Source organism: Anoplopoma fimbria, chromosome 10, assembly GCF_027596085.1.
Source record: "Anoplopoma fimbria isolate UVic2021 breed Golden Eagle Sablefish chromosome 10, Afim_UVic_2022, whole genome shotgun sequence".
Taxonomy (NCBI): Eukaryota; Metazoa; Chordata; class Actinopteri; order Perciformes; family Anoplopomatidae; genus Anoplopoma; species Anoplopoma fimbria.
The window spans coordinates 6,625,233-6,648,066 of record NC_072458.1 but is presented as its reverse complement, the minus strand read 5'-3'; the positions used below and the strand labels follow the sequence as shown (position 1 = coordinate 6,648,066).

At 40.4% G+C, this 22,834-nt stretch overlaps 1 protein-coding gene across 1 annotated transcript in view; it reads left to right on the top strand.

Annotated features, from left to right (window-relative positions):
• The window catches only part of LOC129096798 (CUB and sushi domain-containing protein 3-like), a 317,998-nt gene extending 296,322 nt beyond the window's left edge, over window positions 1-21,676 (top strand). Inside the window, 17 exon segments of the mRNA XM_054605442.1 lie at window positions 817-1,002; window positions 1,674-1,859; window positions 2,291-2,464; window positions 6,635-6,817; window positions 7,051-7,227; window positions 8,860-9,039; window positions 9,929-10,102; window positions 10,367-10,540; window positions 13,532-13,605; window positions 14,792-14,903; window positions 15,003-15,182; window positions 16,895-16,954; window positions 18,232-18,390; window positions 19,443-19,579; window positions 19,994-20,081; window positions 20,804-20,939; window positions 21,517-21,676. Coding sequence (XP_054461417.1) covers window positions 817-1,002; window positions 1,674-1,859; window positions 2,291-2,464; window positions 6,635-6,817; window positions 7,051-7,227; window positions 8,860-9,039; window positions 9,929-10,102; window positions 10,367-10,540; window positions 13,532-13,605; window positions 14,792-14,903; window positions 15,003-15,182; window positions 16,895-16,954; window positions 18,232-18,390; window positions 19,443-19,579; window positions 19,994-20,081; window positions 20,804-20,939; window positions 21,517-21,676 — 2,540 coding nt within the window.
• Window positions 21,677-22,834: the final 1,158 nt, after the last annotated feature.

The following is a 22,834-nucleotide window of genomic DNA, read 5'->3' as shown; positions in this document are numbered from 1 at the left end:
TGGCTTCTTCTTCTTCTTTTATCATCATCAACTTGTCTTTCCCTCCTCCAGTGCTCTCTCTTCTCCTCGATACCCTGTTTTCTCCTCTTTTCTGTTCACCTTTACATCCACCTAGTCTGTGTCTTAACTAGTTTCTTTGCATTTGGTGAAACTGAGTGAGGGGCTGGTAGAAACTGTCTGTTTACACACACACATCATAGATCTATCGTCAGGACGATGAGGACAAGGGACACACACAAACTTCTAAGTAGATCCAGCGAGTGAAGTTAACAGGATGAATACTTATGATGCACAATGGCAAACGGAGGACACTCAATGCTGACACATAAGATTCTGGGACCTAATATTTCTAAAATAATTACCCTAATTTGAGATACCAGCTATGTCTTTTAGGTAATTTGACATTTTTATACCAGCTATGTCTTTTAGGTAATTTGACATTTTTATGAATATTTATGAATTATTCCATGAAAGACTATTTGGACCAGATCTGGGCTTCTCTTATTTATTTTGTATTTTTTTCAAGACAAAGAACTACATGGCCAACCGCTGATTTTATGTCTGCTTTAGATAATATGTTTGTTTGGCTTTCATACCAAGAGTAAATTTTACTGAATTGGACCTTCGGAATTTAATAAGAAAATGAGGCAATAAGTTCTGAAAAATCCAAAATATGTACAATTTATAAATATGACACCAGCAGAATCCTTTGAGGTGTGCTTATATGAGCAAGCTCAAAGTAGATATTATAATAGATGTCATGAGAAATGTGTATGCAGGTGTATGTACCCATGATTCACTATGCCTTCCCTACAGCAATCAGCTGTGGCCATCCAGGAAGTCCCATATATGGTCGCACGGTGGGAAACGGCTTCAACCTCAACAACGTGGTCAGCTTTGTTTGCAACCGGGGTTATGAAATGGAGGGGCCCGCACGGGCTCAGTGTCAGGCCAACCGGCAATGGAGCCACCCGCCCCCAACATGTAAAGGTGGGGAAAAAAGTTAAGTGTATTCACCCCTAACCTTATTTATCCCTAACCTTTAATACCACCTCACCTCAACTCTTTTATTTATTTACTCTTAATGGATTTTCCTATGGCAACCATCCATCTTTACCCCTACCCATTTCATTTAAGCCTAGTCTCTCTTTTCCTTTATTTATCTTAATGAAGTTTTGAGGTAGCTTTAATACTCCACATCCCCTCCTGGCTCCAGCCTCCTGCATGGGAAACTTCTTGTTGGGAAACATAAATCTCAAGGCCAGATTGTTCTCCAACAATCTCAGCAACAAGGGTAGATTTACTTACAAGTTTGTGCACAAGCTATCGGCGGTCTGCCCAGTCTACAGAGTGTAGTGCCAATGAATTGTGTAAAAATTTAAAATGTAACATAATGACAGCAAGCCATTACACCTCATGGGTGCTGGATCCAGGAAACAAAAACCTGCCGTCATCATAACATCACATAACACTTCCCATTTTTATCCTTTTAAACACCACAACTTCCTTATTATGCCCTATATTATTTTACAGAGCTTAAATCCTAGTGCAAGACACTGGAAAAAGCAAGAGGGGGAAGAGAAATGACCCTCACTGGTTCATGCCAAATAACACATGCTTTCTCTCCTTCTGTGTATTTGTGCGTGTCCGTCTCTGTGTCTCTCTGTGTATAGTGGTCAATTGCTCCGATCCAGGTATCCCAGCCAACTCCATCCGCCAGAGTAAAATAGAGCATGGGAACTTTACCTTCGGCACAGTGGTTTTCTACGACTGTAACCCGGGGTATTATCTATTTGGATCACCTGTACTGACATGTCAACCTACTGGACAGTGGGACAAACCGCTACCTGAATGTATAGGTAAGTGAAATCTTTTTAACCTCAAAGGGAAGGGGAAAGGAGATAGTTCAGTTGAGTGTTTGCTAAGCCTCACGCCCCTTAGCAACTGTTGCTAAGCCTATAATGATAACAGTGGCAGATTAACCACTCGAAATTCTACGTAACTTTTTCAAGAATGGGTCCTTGATTTTTAGACAGAGGTAGACGACAACAGACGTCTACCTCTGACATCAGAGGTAGACGTCTGTTGTCGTCTACCTCTGTCTACCTCATCATTCCGGTTAATGATGTGTTCCTTGGCCTTGAAAGTAACACTCAGTTCCCGACAACGGTCACTGCACCTCTTCTCTCGAAGCTGTGTTTAGTTGAAACGAGCTGTCTATCCTTCCTCCATCTCTCTGCCTCTCAATCCCTTTCTCTCTCTCACTCTTTCTCTTTCTTTTGGTCTCTAGTTGTAGATTGTGGTCATCCAGGCTCTCCCCCTAACGGTGTGCTGAGTGGAGATAAGTTTACATTCGGTTCAACGGCTCGATACTCCTGTCTGGGTGGAAGACAGCTGAAAGGAGAATCATCCAGGACCTGTCAGCTCAACGGGATGTGGAGTGCCCCCATGCCCTTCTGCTCTGGTAACCATTTTAACCTTTATTGGATATACAGACTTTGTAGTCCACCCCATCAGATGGAGAGATAGATGGATAGGAGATGTAGATGAAAGATGACACGTCTAAAACACGTAGGCTCGACAGAGTGTGGATTACTTCATGCCTTGACATCCTGCAGGTACACTTTCTTAACCCCTTTGCACTCAACCGAGGGATAAAGGGATGGACGGATGGATAGAGGCTAGGTTTGGCGCATGAAAAGAGAATATATCAGTACCTGTCTGTTAAAAGGGTTGTGGAGCATAACCCTCCTCTAAACCCATTTAAATCCTCAGCCTTGGACCCTTAGCCATGTAGCTTTCTGTTCTGCTAGTCTAATTTCAACTATTTGTAAACTTCACTTAGGTGTTATTTCAGAAAGTTTGGAGCTTCCTTCTAGTGATGATCCTCACAAATATCTTTTTAACTCCTGATGGATAGTGTGAACTGAGGGATGAGAATAAAGGTTGGTGTGAAGCAAAGGTTGTGAGTTCATCCAAGGTTATCTTCAGTATTTTTTGACCTTTACCCCATGAAATGGGGACAATTTTTGAAATTGGTCCAGTATTGTAGGAGTAAACGGGCTGCAATATGATCGCTCTTGGCAACTCCTAACAGTCAATGTACGTTCTCTCAAAGTGCTTTTTTGCGCCTGACAGGCTCAGATTGCAATTAGAGGTGCCTGAAAACATTTTGGAAACGACCTAGAGAAAAATTAAATGTTTTTCTTCACCTTTCACCTTCTGTTTGTTAGTTTCTCATGTGAGTCGTGAGTGGTGGAAACCAAGGGGGTACAGATTAACCGATACTTGTCAGAAAATCCATAAAATAGTCTTACAAAACTCTTAATTTGCCTCAAATTTTGAGAGGAATCGATCAAATATCGATGCGTCCTTTACAAACTTCATACAGAAATCGTTATTTCCACTAGAGCAGCTTTTTGTGAAAAATCTTTGTGCTTGAGCTGAGAGAGAGATAATATTGTCTTTGTGTTCATTAATATAGTAGCTAGCTGGGTACAGATGCTGAGATTGCAGTCTATGGTCTGTGCCATGCTGTCAATGCTGTCAATATTGTCTTATATTGGGCCATTGTCAGTGGATGCTGTGATGTACATAGATGCACCACTGTCTTTGTTCTGTACAGTGCTTTACAAAAGCTGATTTCTGTGCTGCTGGATGTACTGTATATGCATATCTCACCACTTATGGGGGTAGATTGTCTCTCCACACAGAAAGCATCCTTACCTTCCATCTTGTATAAACAAACTGTCTAACTTATATGGTTCTCAGTGGGCTTGCTGGGGGCGTGATTATGGCACTCCAGACTGAGAGGCTCCCAGCTGCCGCTTATATAACAAACTGACTGAAAACACATTCCAGACGAGTTGACGAAGAATTCATTGTTATTTACAGAAATTGCCTGGGGGCGACACAGGGTGAGGGAGGGTAATAGTGCACAGAGCAGTAATTCATGTTTTTTACCTGGCAGGTCTGTAGCAGAGCTTTGCGGAGATATGAGTTCACCCTCTAGACGAAGTGCTACATCTGCAATTCTGCCCCATGACTGTTTATAAGCAAATGTCATTTCTGATACGTTGTTGGTTATGTTACCTCATCTCAGGGGGGATAATTCATTTTAAACTACAAGGTTCAGTTTTTACTTTGTCTAGACTTGGAGCCTCAAATAAAATTGCTCTCATGTTTACTTTAACGTGTGACAACATGAAAAACATCTCACACTTATCCTTAAAATGGCCCTAAACGTTCCTGGAATCACTTTACCTTACGTTTTATTAAAAAAATAAAAATCATCACAGTTAGGACACAAATCTTTTTTATATGAAAAAAACTTGAAATCAAACAATCTTAGATAAGGGGGATCATAAATTATAATGTCCCCCCTGCATAAGTTAAGGATAAATAATAAAGATAATTTTTTGCATGATAAATCCAGTATTTTTTAAGGCAGGCTATTTTGTCACTTTTCTGCCATGACAGTGAGCTAGAAAGCTTTTTTAATTCGCTCATGTGAGGATATTCACGATTATCCCCAAAAAAGGAATTCACCATCAACTTACTGTGAGTGTTTATAACGCGAGCCGCGGTAAAACCCTTTATTGTCCTATCCCTAATTGGTAACCATTTGGAATAATTAGTTTGAGCCCAAGCACTGCCAGACTTGGCAACTCAGACTACTAGAATGCTGTGATACTTGACCAACTTGATACTTGACTCCCAGAAGCAAAACAAGCAAGCATCAAGTTTGTTTCCTGGTGATTTTAGATAAAGAAAGACAAATAAACAAGGGAGTCACTTGCAAAGGGGCAGTTATATGAGATGATTAATTAATTGACTGTCCAGTAAATATGAAGCTACAGTCTGGAGACAGTCATCTTAGCTTAGCATGAAGACTAAAAACAGGGGGAAAAGCTAGAGTAAACCCCCCCACCGGTAAAGCAACAGCCATAACTGGTTTAATTTGTCTTCCCACCCTTTTTACCCGGATCAGACTAATGAGAAGGTTACATCCTTGTAGTTTTTTCTCATCCAGCTTCATAAGAACTTCTGCAAACCTGAGTAAAGGAGCTTTAGCTCAGTAACCCGTGAATTTACCCAGGGCAAAATCTTTCTATCAGATCGATGTTCGTGTGTGTGTGTATGTGTGCGCGCAGATGCATGTGCGTGTGACCGATTAGTGGTTGTTCCAAAGTCACCTGAGGGAAACTACAGAGATTAGTTTTCACAATGCTCTGTCTCACAGAAACTCACACACACACAGACACACACACAGACACACACACACAGACACACACATTCAGACACACAAGCACGCACACTTGCACCAATGACATCAGGTAGATTGGTTGTTCTCCCTGTTGAGACCAGATACACCTGAGGCTACATGGTGACTTTGGAGCTGAGTATGTGTGTGTGTGTGTGTGTGTGTGTGTGTGTTTGTGTGTGTGTGCGGGTGAGCGTCCAATGGGAGTTGTGTAGGTCGTAGTGTCTCTGAAGTTTGTGAGTTTGGGTCCTTACTGGTTTTTGATCGGTTATCAGACAAAAAACATTTCCTCACATTTCCAAGCTTTTAGATACAAACAATCATGAAACAATGCCGTAAAAGCTTATTTGTTTACAGCTGAGAAATCCTGAGGCATTACAATAGATGTTATGTCATCATGTGTTGTGTCTGTAGCATGTGAAAGCTCAATTTAGCAGCAAGCCTCTAAATATTTGCAGAATAGTACAAATGTGCAATTGGGTTGTTTGTCAAAAGTATGAGGAAAATCACAAAAAATCATTGCAGACACAGTTTGGAAATTCTTAAGGTGGTTGTTTATCACACAGCGTTTTTCTATTTTTTATTAATGAATGTGTATGGTGTGAGTACATTTTAAATCACGTCAAAAGTGGAAACATCTGCATTCTGTGTTCTTTTGAGCTTTCCAAAACTAACAAATTAGTCAGGTTTTGACACTAACTATATGCACACATAAGCTGATGCAAATTTTGGAACATTAGGCAATAGTGACCAGAAATGTTTGGCTTGTACATTTGGGTGACAATGTGTGTGTTTGTGTGAGAAAGTGTGTGCTTGTTCCCAGGAGAGTGCTCTGTCTGTCAGGCAGAATTTGCTGACCAGGCGGCTCTGCAAGGGCGAAGTCAGAATCACACACACACTTGAACCCACCTACCCGTCAGCACACAAACACACAACAACACACACACACACACACACACACACACACACACACACACACACACACACACACACACACACACACACACACACATACACTCACAGACACACATATGCTCTTAAGGCAAACATACGCCCCTTGTCACCAACGTATGTGTGCAGTCCAATATAATTTGTAAGCTGCCATGTCATGCTGAGAACCCTGATAATGTGATTTATATTGAAACTGGAAGCAAATATTCACCTCACACTGCAGGGTTTACTTAACAATATGTCGTTAATGAATAATTACAATTATTATTTAGATAATTCTTTGCTTGTTTTGTTTCATGCTCTCCCTTCTCTCTTTTAAATCTGATAAACTAAAAGTAATTTGAAGTTTTGAAACACATTCGTCTTATTCTAGTCTTGAGGTCGGGGACCTGACTGTCTCCTTGTGTTTTCTCTCTGTAGGCGACACAGCTGGGTCCTGCGGCGATCCTGGCATTCCCTCCCATGGTTCGAGGGAACAAACAGATTTCCGGATCCGTTCCAACGTTCACTTCAGCTGCACAGAGGGCTACGATCTGATTGGCTCTTCAGAGAAGATGTGCTTCCCTAATGGGACGTGGTCTGGCACGCAGCCCTTCTGTAAACGTAGGGAGATCATTTTACTTAATCTCAATCCATTATAATCCAGCACCTTGACACTGATCCAGTGTATAACTCCACCCATGTACACAGTCTCCCTAAGTAATCAGTCATGTACACAGTCTCCCTAAGTAATCATAAGTCTCCCTAAGTAATCAGTCACATGAAGAGCTGCAACTCATTGAGATGCACAAGACTTTTTTTTCCCCTCACTCATTCTCTCATTTATTCCCCCCCAGCTGTCCAATGCGGTAACCCTGGCACACCCAGTAATGGCAGAGTGTTTCGTTTGGATGGAACAACATTTTCTCACTCCGTCATCTACTCCTGCATGGACGGCTACCTGCTCACCGGCACCACCACCAGGCTCTGTCAGGCCAACGGGACGTGGTCAGGGGCTCAGCCAAACTGTACCAGTAAGTCACCTATTGAATATTAAGGGATGGCTGATTGACTAACAGATCAATTTTTGTATAGTTTAACATATCTGATTGTCAACCAGTAAATGCAGTTCTGTGCAATACTTTTTAGTTTAACCTTGTTGTTCTGAAACAACTCACACGTAAGGTGACTTGCTGCCTAAAGAGCAGACTGTCAGCTTTATGCATTACTTCCTATTTATATTCAGGGTGTTAAATCATTGACTTGCAAATAATGTCAAGTATGGACCCATAAATATGGCAAAACTCTGGATTTGTAATTATAAGGTTCCTTTTCCTGCCTTTTTTGCGACCCTATTTGATTCCTGGTTTTAAATTATTCTGTGACAGTATAGGTTCTGAGTAATGAAATCAGCCTCAAATCTTTATGCTCCCTGCGATACAGACTTTATAGAGTGTCAAGAATGGCCTTGATCGTTGTTTACTTCAGCTAATTTGCCTTTTTGATCTCTGTAAATAGCATAAAGTATAACATTCTGTTCCCATATGAAATGTCACCGAAGCCATGGTTGAACAAGTGTTAATCAGTGCTGCATGTTACACAGATTACAAAATATGCATGTAAAGTGGCAATAACACTAACAATTAACACAGAGTACACTCGCTTAACAAAATATCGTAATAAACACATTGTGTCTCAAGGTGAAATTCAGTTAGCTTTGGACCCCACATGAAGGAGTTCCAGCAATATCTTTTTTATTTTCCAATATTCGGTGACATTCCTGACTTTAATGCACTTCGCAAAGCAATAAGCTATAAAGTATTTAGCAGTAAGGAACAAAAAGATAGAAATGCTGAGTAATCTCTTCAATACGGGGTCCTGGAAGGAACAAAGTTTTTTAAGAATCCCCTGACTTAACGGAGATAGCTTTTACAGTAGATTACAATACATTAACAGCCATGACAGTGTCTGGGGTGGGTTTAAAAGCATTTAAAGTGCCTATTAGACTATGAAGGACAGAGCTGTATAAGTGCAGTCTGGGGAATCCTAATGCTCCTTAAAGGAGTCCCAGGACAACCTCGGCCATTTTTAATATCTTTGTTGTTCCATTCATAACAAGTGAAGCACAAAACTAAATGTGAAGAGATCATATGGATTGCATGTTCTCACAGATTTGCTATGCACTCTGATCTCCACAACTTTAAACAATACAAAGAAGTAGATGTAAAATTAAGTATAGTTTTTATAGATATGCAGTTCTATTGAAGTAGTCTCTTAGATAACACCAACTCTGGTTAGACTGGGATTAAATCCTCTGATGGTTACAAACTTTATCTTGAACCATGCCATTCTCATGTATATTTATCAGGTCTGTGATAAGGATTTAGAAGTACAAAAATAAAACTCCTGCTGACATCAACAAAAATTCTGCCTTCAGTATCTATCCTCTTTCACTACCACCCTTTCTGGCCTTTGATTTAATTCTGTCAACTCCATTGTCTTCTTTTTAACTCTTTTAACTTTATCTCTCCTTATATTTGATCACATATATAAAAGAGCATGCATGCAGCAGTAATACATTTTGTCCTGCCATGGCATGAACTGAAATGTAATCTTTATTTTCATCCAATCTCTCACTCTCCAACTCCACTTGTCCATTTCCATAGTGATAAACTGTGGGGATCCAGGCGTGCCGGCTAACGGGCTTCGCTACGGAGAAGACTTTACGATTGGTCAGAATGTCTCCTTCCAGTGCCAACCAGGATACAGAATGGAGGAGGACGGATCGCCTGTGAGGACGTGCACCCACAACGGGACGTGGAGTGGGAATATGCCAATGTGTACAGGTAAATTGTTTATTATCCTTAAACTGTTCTTGGCCACCTTTCATTTTTCATATCATTTTTTAGACTTTGATCAGAGGGTGTTACTGGTATATAAAATGCCCCATCCGTACAAGTGGCACAGTACAACGGATATATTCATAACTGAGCTCTGAATCCATCTTTAACCCTTGTATAACCCTAGCAACACTATATAGAGACTGACTCAGCAGATTCTGCTCTCCTTGCCTCTGTGAGGAAAATCGAGAATACAGATAATATGAGACACATGTAACAACTTGTAATCCATTAGTTTAAACCGTATCTGTTACTTGCCCTGATTGAAAGTCTTCCTGGACAAGGGTGTCGTCCAACTATTTGAATTGGTAAATTTCATTGGCTATAAAATTTAAAGCTAATTTTCTAATCAGTAGTTGAAATCATCCTCTACAGCAGTGGTTCTCAAATGGGGGTACGTGTACCCCTGGGGGTACGTGAAGGCACTCCAGGGGGTACGTGAGATTTAAAAAATATATATTTAAAATTAGCATCCATTCAAAAATCCTTTAAACATTGTTATTTAATAAATATTCAATAAAATATAAGTGTAAGTTCATAAACTGAATTTAATGCAACAATGCAATTGTCAGTGTTGACAGTTTAATAAATCAGACACTGATGGCAGAGCGCTTAGTATTACATCTTTTTTTCAACCAAAAATGCTTTGCGCTGGTTAGGGGGTACTTGGCTAAAAAAGTATTTCACAGGGGGTACATCACTGAAAAAAGGTTGAGAACCACTGCTCTACAGCCTCTACAGTGGCTGTGATTTTTAACCTGCAGCTGCTTAAAACTGGATGTCTCTCTCTCTCTCTCTCTCTGTCGCTCTGACTCTCACTCTCACCCTCTCATAGCTGTGACCTGCCCGCCCCCCCCTGCCATCAGTAATGGGGTACTGCAGGGCAGTGACTTTGAATGGGGCAGCAGCGTGAGCTACAGTTGTTCACCTGGATATGAGCTCTCGTTCCCGGCTGTTCTGACCTGTGTGGCCAATGGCACCTGGAGTGGCATGCTACCGCAGTGCTTACGTGAGAGCATACATACACACACACACACACACACACACACACACACACACACACACACACACAAACACACTTACACATATACCAGCACACACATTGCCTGTTGTTATTATTTATCAACCATCAGTAACAATTGAAAGCAAAATCTACATTTGTCCTTGAACCGCCGATAAACTATGTTAGCACCACATACTGAAATAGGATTCTGTGTGTATCTGTTTGTGTGTGTGTGTGTGTGTGTGTGTGTGTGTGTGTGTGTGCGCGCAGCCAAGTTTTGTGGTGACCCAGGGACTCCAGTCGGTGGTTTCAGAGAGGGACGAAGTTTCATCTACCAATCAGAAGTCTCCTTCACTTGCTCTCCTCCACTCATTCTGGTCGGCACGGCAACCAGGCTTTGTGAGAGTGACGGCACCTGGAGCGGCACGCAGCCTCGCTGTATCGGTATGTTGAATCATTTAGCTTCACTTGATGACCAGACAAGACAGGGAGGCCATTGAACAAATGGAAACAAGTCGTCCAAATATCTGTACATCTATATATATGATATTAGGTATTATAATAATTATATTATAGCTATGTGCACCTGTTTCTATGTTGGCCAACAGAAATCTGTTTTAGATTCTCCTCATTTTCCATATTTTTCTCAACTGCCAGAACCTACAGTATGTTGAGAATGACTTTGGGTCAGGGTAGAACTGTGTATCGCACTATCCTTTTTGCGATACCTTAGTTTGAGAAATATAAACATGTTTTAAAAAAACAAAACTACTTTCATTAAACAAAAGAAGTGAAATTTCTCAATTGTTAGAGGTATAAACACAAGCAGCCACACAAGATGTTAGTTCTTAATGAAATAGCCCATAATTGTTAATTAATAAAAAATGTATTTAAATGAGTGTTGATCTGATGAGAGAATAATAAACAAGAGTATGTATCTGACCAGACATTGGATGCCAGTTTTTGGAACTTGCCAGTTTTCAACACTTGGAGATTTTTGACCTATGGACCTCACTCTACCAACTTAGAATATGCAAGTCAAAACTTTGGAACTGTATTTCTGAATAAATTCACAAGTTAAGAAAAAAAAAAACCTGTACTATGCTGTGCAACTAAGTCTCCAACTTCAAACTTAAAAAAAAAACATTACCAAGGCTTTTAACCTCCACCAAAAATTGATTTAAGATTTTACTGATTACTTTTTTAATACTTCCTGATGATATCATCAATCATTTACCCTCACATATGCTGGACCACAGTCTGGTGTCCTCCGGCAGGGGTGTCTTACCCACTTCAAAGTCTGGGTTGAAATTAAAAGGCAGTGACGGTAACTCCAAGTGAGCCCCCGGACTTTTGAATGATATTTCTTAGGAGGTAAAATAAGTATGATATGGAAGCAGAGTATTACAGACTTGTTTTTAATGTTTTCCCATTGCTGTACATGTTTCCTTTTGATTAATACTGTTTATGCTAGTTTTTACATTCCTGGCCAACTATTTGTGGGGGTTTGTAACCTGTGAAACAAATTATTTAGTTTGTGCTTGCCTGCCTGTTTATTATGACTGGTTGGTGGCTCAGTGGGGAGTCTTGACTGGTGTCTGATGCTCCCCTGCCTAATGATCGTGGCAATTAGCGACCCATCTTTGACGGCCACATTTCAATTTACTCATGAGGTTTGCTGTGCAGAGCAGCTACAGTTCTGTCAAAGTTAAAGTTACACAGATTTATTGGAATAATAATGAATAGTGACTGGAGGCTCATCTGAAACAATCTTGTTAATGAAAGAGGAGTCTTCGGAGGACAAGCCTTAAATAATTCCACTGATGTTTTTTTGAAAGGACCATTCCAGATTTGGCAATTATTCCTTATAAAACCGCTGCTTCTTTTACCGTTGGATAGAATCAAAATCTTAGATTGTCATGTCCACTGTACAACAGTCCACCTACACTGGACTGTTGTACAGTGGACATGACAACTAGATAGATACAATACAATTCATGCAATAAATCTTATATGGTCATATAACTATTCATTTCAAATCAAAGTTATGCAGCTGATTAGTCATCAGCAAACCATTACACTTTGGAAATAAAGTTACAACTAAGTTATAACAAGTAGTACAAGTTCTAAAACAGTTAAACATTCAATGACTTATGACGTAGGGATCTTATAGAGGAACCCATTTAAGAAATTACAAAGACAGTACGAGACACAAGTACACACTGTAACTTCCAGTATTTATTAAAGGTTTTCAAGAAATGGTAATTGGCGTCTGACTTCAAACGAGCTGCTGCTATCCGGGGATTAGGAAGAAAATGAGACGGGATATTCAGCACACATTACAAATGGTCCCACTGGGTCAGCTCGCCACCGCCACGTGATGTTTAGAGCACCACTTCACATGTCTGATTCAGAGCAGGTGCTTAAACATCAAGTATGGTGATGAATTGCAATAAATGAGAGCTTTTGTAGACGCTTGACTCTTTGTTCCTCCATAGCACTAGATAAGGCCCGCTTACAGAACTTTACAGCTGCTATAAAGTCAGATGTTCCTTGTGAAACAGAGAATCTAAAAGACGAAAGCTCCCTCTGAGGTGATGCTTCACCGATACAACGATTTAATCTATAACTTCTGAAAAGTAGTAGAAGTAGAAATCCTTCTGTTCTTGTGACTTTCTTTAAGACTGAGACTTTGAAACCAACACCAACATGCACACAATCATCTCAGTGGTTTTTTTTTTTTTTTTTTTTCTATGATGGAAGTCAAGTGAAAAGGTAATGTTCGGCGTTGGGCTTTGCGTATGTTTGCCGGGGTGATTTATTAGTGTGTGATTGCAGCTGTATGTTGGTGTGTGATGTGTATTACTATGTGACTGAAGCAGAATGGGTTTTGAGCTGCAGCAGCCTGCTCTTTAAATAAGACAGACGAAAGGGGGGAGGAAGGCGTGCGGGCAGAGAGAAATACGGTGACACAGAAAAAAGAAGAGAGAGAGAGAGGAAGAGAGCAGTTAGAGGAAAAGAGGAAGAGGGAGACAGAAGTGAAAGAGAGAGAGAGAGAGAGAGGGGGCAGTTAGAGAGGTACAGGAAGGGAGAGTAAGGGAGAGGGGGTGAGTGAATCTGTCATTTCGGAAGCTGTATTGAATCGAGCTCTGCGTCAGGATGTGCTCTACATGCTGATGTTCCTGCCCCACACACACACACACACACACACACACACACACACACACACACACACTCAAAGTCGGCCCTGCTTCGTTTTCTGATGAAGCACTACTGCCCCCTGCTGTCCTGCTGGAATCTATACCCTGCTGTTACCATGACAACAGAGGAGAGGAGAGAGGACAGTTGAGGGAGGACACGCAATGCTACTGCTGATGTATCTTTCTTTTAGGATGTTGTGTATAACAACTTCCGCGCTTGTGCTGTTCTTTTCAGAGCCGACCAAGACCAGCTGTGATAACCCAGGAACGCCACGCTACGGCTCCTTAAACCGGACCTACGGTTTCAAGGTAAAATATCCGTCTGAAACAACTCTATCTAGCCTCCTGCACAAGTAGTTAACCCACTAACTGGTAAATGAGCTTTCATTATGGCTCCTTTAATAGGGATAATGGCACATAACAATCTATCTAATGACAAAAAAAGAGAGGGGAAGGGAAGGAGTGAGACAGAAGAAGAAAAAGACAGGGAAATCTTTGAAAACTGATGTCCCACAAGAGAACACATTTAAAGATTTCACCCACGACAATTTAATGTGTCAACTTTGTTAATGGGGAAGTTGTTTTGCAGTTTAATCAAATATGAAAGTAATTCCCAGAATTCCCCAAATGGCCTTATACAGCCAGACATATTAAAGGGATAGCTAAAACAGTATTCCGTGGAGGTGTCAAAATCAAAATCCACAAGGCCATTGTGGTGTCCCATGACTCTGATTTTATCTCCCTTGATTTATAATCCAGATACAATACCAACCAATATTTCAGATTTATATTAAAAGAGTGATAATCGTTACTCCTGTCCCTTCCTTTGTTTACTTCACTGTAAAAGAGGAGAGGGGGAAGATTCACAGTCCTTGTTTTGTGCAAGAATGCATTCTACAGTGGAGCCAAAGCTTCAGCTCTCTGAGTCGGTCAAATCAAGTGGACATCTTCGTCTGGGCAGTCGCCTGTTGTTTTATTGCCGATGCTGTGTGCTGTCAACAAAACCCACATGCAACTTACAGGAAGTAACACATCCACTGCAGCTTATTGTGTGGATGCTAAATGACTGTAATGTAATAATGTAATGGATGTAATCCTCTATTCTATTTAAAACGTTTTAGTATGCTGTTACATGCATTTGCAGTTGCATAGTCATTTCACAGTAATAATAGAATGTCTGGCGATACTTTATGAATTTGCTGAGTGGCATCAATTGATCTGAATATTTAAACAAGACATATTATGGAATTTTGAATGAGCATTTTAATGAATGTGGTATTTGTCGGAGCAAAACTGACCTGAATGGCGTCTGTGTAGCATTCCTTTTTCTTTGAAGAATTTCAGAGAATGTTAACACTTGTTTTATTGTGTGTGTGTGTGTGTGTGTGTGTGTGTGTGTGTGTGTGTGTGTGTGTGTGTGTGTGTGTGTGTGTGTGTGTGTGTGTGTGTGTGTGTGTGTGTGTGTGTGCTTTTGTCCGATTCTCCCTCTCTACAGGTGGGAAACGTGGTGTCCTTTCAGTGCCAGCCGGGTCACTTGATTCAGGGCTCCTCCTCCAGGACCTGCCAGCCTGATCTGACGTGGAGCGGATCACAACCTGAGTGCATACGTAGGAAACATACATCTTATCATCTTGTTAACCTATCGCCCATTGTGAATCTGGTCCTACTCTGATTCACGTGCACATATTTTGTTCTCCACCCTCCAGCCCATGCCTGTAAGCAGCCAGAGAGCCCGCTCCATGTGGACGTGGTGGGGATGGATCTGTCTGGTTTTGGCTACACCTTGGTGTACAGCTGTCAGCATGGCTTCTTCCTGGCGGGAGGTTCTGAACACAGAGTCTGCAAGAACGACGGCACTTGGACAGGAAAGATGCCTATATGTCGAGGTAATAAATAATCTTCTAGTGCATTTGATAGAAGATGTTGTCCAGAAGAAACTGTTGACTGTTGAGTGTGTCTTGCTCAAGGACACTTTATCAGCAGGAATACTGGGGTAAACTGGCCATCTGTTGTAGGGTTAGATTTACTGGTGGGCTGGTCACTGGTCTGGCAGCCCTGACCAAAAAAAAAAACAATATCCCATGGTGTTTCATCCTTCATTAGATTCGCCTCACTAGGTTCTTCCAGGTGAGGTTCTGAATTCCTCACATCTCTAGAGCCAACAACGACAGACTGAATGTGTGACCTGGATAAGATATACCTATTGGGGTATTCTATGTGATCGTGACATACCAAAATGTGTGCACAGTATCATGTTTCCAGACATAAAATCCCCACTTCAGTAAAATAAAAGCTTATTCTAAAATTAGGTTGTATGTATCTTAAAAAATACGCTTGCATAAGTTGGAGGATCTGTATGTTGGGTTTGGCGGGCCAGTCTGAGCGAAATCACCAAGCCTTTGTTTATTTCTGCTGTTGTTTTGTTTTATATCAGTCCAGCAGGGGCTTCTTGTTATGTTTATGTCAGCTAAATCAGAGCTGGTTTATTCCCAAGTATGTTTGGACATACAAGGAATTTGGCTAGGAAAGATTGGATTCTGACTGATGGCCCTTTTGTCTGAGCGTGTAAATAAAATCACATAGAAATCTCACCATTAGAGAGTAGTTAAACCTCATCAATACTTGCCTAAACAATCTCACCATAATGTATTTTTAGTAGCTGTTCTGGAGCTTTCAATCATGTCACACAATCAGCAGATAGAGTTTTCCCAGCTGCAAATGGAATTGTAGATGTTTTAAAGTTCCACCATTCTGAGCACTCTAAGGACTTCTCTGCCACTTTGACTTGAAAGTGGAGATTGAAGTTACCTTCTTCATCTTTAAAATTGTTGCCGACAAAACAACCTCACCACAAGGTCCATTTGGTGGCACTCCTGTTGTATCACAGAAACTTCCATCAACACTATTGCAAAATAGTTGCCAATTTGTGTTTTCTTTTGCACGTTAGAAATGCTTGAGATGTTGTCTTATTCATCAAAAAAATTGTTACCAGAGGAAGTTGTGAGCCCACTTTGGTGCGAGGAAAAACTGCAAGCTTAAACTTTGAAATTGTTCCACCAAGGCCGTCACCCTTTTGCCCCCGAGGTAGCATTTAAAATTGGAGCACTCTCTGATCCAATTTGAGATTCTAGGACAAATACCCACTCCTTTTGCTTGCCTTTACTTGTTGGCAACAATGGCTGCATCTTGAAGTGATGATAGAACCTTCCCTGAATGGTCAAAACCCAAAGTGTCTTAAGGCCACTTTTAAAAGGAGCCAATATGCGCGACAATTATTGGTCACGAACTCTATTTGCATTGCCTCCAAATAACCCATTTAAGAGGCTTATTTTGGTTGACCCTTTTCAACACACTTGTCGCTCATTAATGCGCATGTGTGACTAACAGTGACCAACCCTGCATTCTAATTCGGTAATGTGGCATGCACTCTCCCCTGCGTAGACCTAGTGTATTAAAACATCAGCTGATGGACCTGTAAGTTAAACAAGAGGCTAACCAGAACCTTTTTTAATTCCTTCTCATACTTTGTCCCCACAGCTCCGCTCATGTGTTTTAATGAGACATAATATTTCGCCCTCTGTCTCTCTTGTGTGTGCAGCTGGAGAGAAAAAGAAACCGGTGAAACCAGCAACAGGAACTCCCAGCCCCAAACTAAACGGTCAGTCCTATTACAGTTTTTTATCTATTCCGGGCTAGTTCAGTCCCGTCATTCTTTGTCTAGTCTAGACTCTGTTTATATATTCTATTTTGGTAAGGTTTAGTTTGGTCTTGTCTACTATAGTTTAATAAATTCTGCTCTGCTCCTGTCCAGTCCTCTGTGCTCTCCTGTCCAGTTCCACCGTGTTCTTCTCGTGTTTTTGTCGATTTGATTGCACTTTCTAAATGATTTATTTGTCCTCACTTCACAAAGAAAGGTGAATAAACTATGGCGATGAGCTCCTTCTCTCTGTGCTGCTGTTTCGTTCAGTTCCCTATTTTTCTGAACGGCTCTGTTGTGATGTATGCTGTACTATTTCTGTTGTAATTGAATCACTCTTTGCTTCTCACCGCACATGAAAGAGTAACCATAGCTACTGTATGCACGAGTTCCTGCAATTATAAAAACAGGAAGCAGCCTTTTAATCTAATGAAAGATTCTGCCTATAGCCAGGTATTAATTCTTGTTTCCTAATTACATGTACTACATATGGATATAGGGTGCAACCTGAACTTTCATGTCTTTATATATTTACTGTATGTAATTACAGTGAGGAACACAAGGAAAGTAAAAATGTGATCCTATATGTATTGTTCTGCAACAAGTTTATTTTATTTAACTAAATCGCATTACATCTAAGCTCTCAGTGATAACCTTAAACCCTCTAAAACCAAATCATTTCAAACAACAAAAAACAAGAATATTATCATCTTGTGTAAGTGAAAACTGGTGACTATTGGTCCATATCTTTTATTTTTACATTTTAGACTGTTAGCTATAAAAAGATATGATCTATCGTAATCTAATTTCTATTTGATTCAATCTATGCTATTTTATTCTATTCTGTTTTATCATTTTCTAATCTGTTCTCTTCTATTTTGTTGAGGGTTCATTATTTTCTGTTTTGTCCTAATTTGCTTCTGTACTGTTCTATTATTTTCCGTTCTGTTCAATATTAATACTTTTTAATACATAATAAATTGTTATTTTATATTTGAATGTGTTCTGTTGTATTTGGTTATGTAATATCCTAGTCTGTTCTGTTGTCTTAAATTATAATCTCTTCTATTCAATTCTACTCCATTCTATTCTATTCTACTCTACTCTAATCTCTTCCAATCTAATCTGCTCTGTTCTAATCTGTTCTATTGCACTCAAATTTGATCTGTTGTTCTCCATTCTATTCTATTGTATTCTGATCTGTACTATCTCTTTTCTTTCCCTTTTCCATTCTATAGTTCCAGATGATGTCTTTGCTCCTAACTACATATGGAAAGGTTCCTATAATTACCGTGGGAAGAAGCAGCCTATGACACTGAGCATCACTAGCTTCAACTCCTCAACAGGGAGAGTCAACGTCTCCCTTAGCAACGGCAACATGGATCTGCTCCTATCAGGCATGTTTAAATATGGATAATTAATAATAGCCTCCTTATTGTTTATCCAGTACAGCATATGTGACATATACATGACAGGACATGTCATAGTCACACTGTACTTTATGTCATGATTATGATTCAGTACAGCATAACGTATCATTGGTATTAAATCAACAACTAGCTATTCTGTATAATACGGGGCTCCTATAGTTATCACGTTTACTGAGACTCTTTGAATCATTTACTACTGGGTTTGGATTTCACTACTTTGTTGCTACTGTATTGCCCCGCTGAACTCACACATACCTCCCAGAGTCCTACAACAGTGTCAGCAGGGGGTTAAGACCCTATTAAAACACAAATCCTGTTGAAGTTAGAATTGGTTCCTGGAGTTAGCAGAGGGCGCAAAAACCATATCACAAACCCAAAAGGCTTTTAACATGCGTCCTCCGGCTTAAAGGAGCAGCTTCGCTATAGATCAATGACAGCTAAGGTTGTGCTCACACAGAGACCAAAAGGCCACGGCCCAGTTGCATCGAACTTGAAAGTTTTTCCTCTTAATATTTATTTTAAGATGTCAAGTTTACCTTTCCTAAGCACTGTATAGGAGTAGTTCAACGTTTTGGGAAACACACATATTTTCTTTCTTTCTGAGAATTTTTTTTGAAGGCGATATAAATCTTAGATCAACTTAGCTAAGCATAAAGACGGGAAGTGGGGGGAAACAGCTAAACCCGGCTATACCCAAAGTGAAAATTACAGCACATTTTTTAACTAGTTCTTGATTGACACTTTTTGTCCAAACATGCTGTCAAAATTCAGCTGTCCCCAGTTTTACACATTTTTTCAATCAATGTTTTTTCTGTGTTATTTTACAGAAGCATTCAGATTCCTTGTTTTCTTTTTGTTTTTACAATTTCCAATTGGACATGATATATACATCTTGCCAAAGCACTAGTGGAAACAGAAAAACTTGTTGAGAGATTTAACAATCTGTAATAACCCAGGCATTGATTTTCACGTTTCACCCTGTTATATTGTAAACCACTTGTTTATGCTGTCTTCTGTAGGAGTATATAAGGCTTCCGAGGCCAGGCTGTCACTGCTGATGTACCAGGTGAACTATGCGAACCAGGGAAACCAGCTCAAAGACTCAGCCATCACTCCAGCCAAAATCATAGAAGACTCCTGGACCATGGATGGATTTGTAAGTCTTAGTAGATACAGAGCAGTCAACTTAATTATATTCAGTTGGCAAGATTAATTTAGAGGGGTTTAAACAACATGTGACAGAAGAAATGCTTCAAATTGTTGTTAATCAAAGGAACAAGACAAACAGTTAGTGTACTAACATCTTTTTTAGTACACTAAAAGGCATTTTACTGCTGTGCTGTGATCATAATGGACACATTTAGATCAGTCAGAGTTAGGCATCTCACTGCTCATTACTTTTTATGGTGTTCAAGCAGAGTAAATAGTAGTTTGTCATGAAATATTTAAACAATATATGAATACAAATTCTGAAATTTGTGTTGAATTTGTACTTGTTGCCATGTTTACACAAACAAATCCCTCTCCTGTTACTCAAAGTCTCCTATGTTTTCCCCTCTCGTCTCTCCAGGTATCAGCAGAGCCTGATGGTTCTAGTTACGTATTCCAAGGTTTCATTCAGGGAAAAGACTACGGACAGTTTGGACTGCAAAGACTTGGTAATTCTCTCTCAGGTTAAGTAACGGCATCACAATAAATGATAATTGGAAAAAATCTGATGAACTCCTTGCAAGAACCTCACTAATGGAGGAAGTGATGAGGGAGCTTCTCTTTGCTGGCAACAGTGACCTTATTGCTCACGCTGAGTCAGCCCAGCACCGGACTCGTTCTCACCAAGAGCAAAAGCAGTCATCTTACAAGGACTGAACTCCATTAACCTCCATCCAAAGACCACTTCCATCTCCATCAAATACACTTGAAAGCAGTCCCTCACTTTAAGTTATCAGTAACTGATCTGCAGTGATTGCCAAAACAGACTGCCCAAAAACTAAATATGTTGGGAATACTAACTGATTTAATAAGATGGGACAATTTCTCCCTTCCATTGACATCGTGCAAGTGTAAAAAATAAAAAGTAATCTTCCAGCATCCATTGATGACAAGATGTCCCTTGCAGATGCTGTGGTGAGAAATGCAGGTCCCATAAAGGCTTGAACAGTTACCAGCATCCCTGCCACAGATGTTGTACATACTGAACCGTACTAATATAACTCTAAAAGATGTAAAGCGGAGCTATTGGAGGAATACTTTATTAACCATGTGGAACAACGCTGACAAAAAAGGCAGAATCACCGTTTTGATGATGCTAAATCACTCTCTTATCGTGTCATCTATTCTAAATGTGTGGTAAATGACGGATGCATTTTCTTTTATGTCACAGGTCTGAATATGTCAGAGAGTCAGAACTCGCCACCACCTCAGCTTGGTACCAACAGCAGTTCAGTGGCTATTGCTATTCTGGTGCCTTTCTTCGCTCTCATATTCACTGGCTTTGGCTTCTATCTCTACAAACAAAGGTATCTGCTAAAAGATTGTATCTCCCTTTAGTGTTGGTCTTTAGTAGTAGAAAATAATATATTCTTGTCACGGCATTGTTACTGCACCTTTGTTTGTCATTATTGTCATACAAAAAATGTTGAAAGGCATTGTTAAGAAGTGGCCTGATTAATAAAAACTGTAGCTGCCTCAGTTATCTGGTTGTTGAGGTGCTAAGTCAAGCGATTGTCTATTGCAAACTGCGCTGCAAAACAATTCTCTTTAGGAGGTGTTAAATTGGATTTTTCAGAGATATGATTTAAGCACAATTGATTGACGTTCGCATTGTTAACAGATGCAAATAACTTCTGTTCTGCTGTTAATATCTCAAGGAAAAGCTCGCTGAAGCAATTAGTTTTGGATGGGCTGATAGGAATCTCACTAGGCTTCCTAAAAAGCATAACACTGTCTCTAATCCTTATTAAAGCTTGTTTACTATGCCTCTTCTCCCAAGACTGCATTCACTTGTCCACTGGCTACCCATTTATGTTAGTATTAGTCGGCAATTTGAACTATTTTATCACACTAATGGTGTATTTTATTTTATTTTTCCCACAGAACAACACCAAAAACACAGTACACAGGCTGCTCAGTCCATGAAAACAACAATGGCCAGGCTGCCTTTGAGAACCCCATGTACAACACCAACGCTAAGGCTGTGGAGGGGAAGGCTGTTAGATTCGATCCGAATCTTAATACTGTCTGCACCATGGTCTGAGGATTGATCATCCTCTCTCGAACTTAATGACTTAGATATCTAATGGGACCACAATTGGTTTGAGGCTGTGGAGGGGGAAAGCCGTATGCTTCGACGCAGACCTGCAAGGCGGCAAGGCGGTCTATACATTGATTACAAAATACCTTCAGTCCCAGTTCAGAAACCTTAAGCTCCCCAAGCAGAGGAAACGCAGTCCACTTGAAAACCAAAACGCAGCGTTGGCTCCTTTCTATTCAGCATTTTGTATCCACAGATGAAATGGAAAACAAATGTGAACACAAAATCAGTCTGCTACCTTTGACGGATGCAACACAGCCAGTGTGAACTCACAGTGAGATTTGCCATCAAGTGAGAGAAATGGATGCAACCCAACTGAAAAAGAAAAAACGGCTATTATCCAACTCTTAACCCCAAGACTCAGCTGGTCATGGATACTTTATGATTTGATTCTCAACCAGACACAGCCATTCTACTTTCACCTCTTATTTAACCCCAATCCCTCTCTCTAATACCAATAGTAATGATCAAGCCATGACCTGCTCGTCGGTTATCACGATGTGTCAGCATAACCCAATGCCGAGTTTTATATTACACACACAGCTTCGGAGAGAAGGAGCTGCTCTCAGCTCTGTTTCCGTTGTCCTCGCCTTGTGAGAGAGAGCACATCATCAGCGCTCTGGCCACGGTTATACATCATGGAGATAAACTGCACTACAAAAATGGGTTGATTTCCACATTGTCGCCTCAGCTGTACTTAACAAATCCTTACTGTGAGGAACACAGAAGCAAGATGGCCACAGATGGGAAAGCGTGGCCGTGTGAAGCAAAGAAAAACGGTTTCTAAATATGTGGGTTCCAAACTGACAGTGAAAGACGCTGTCACCAGCAGAGCATCAGCTAACCACACCGACTAGTTTTGAACAGGAGCCTATGAATGCAACAACCTAGCATACATACAGAACAACCTCCTGTCTCCATGACAACCAGAGGCCGGTATTACCAGTCTCTTGTCTTTTTCTATGAACGCGGACTCTAAAACGGCTAATGCTAGCAGACAGTAGCAAAAGTTGCTTTGAACAGAGACTAACTCCTAAGCAAAGGATAAGGGCAGCCCTGGAGACGGAGCTGTAATCCTAACTGAACTGGGATTAAAGCAAA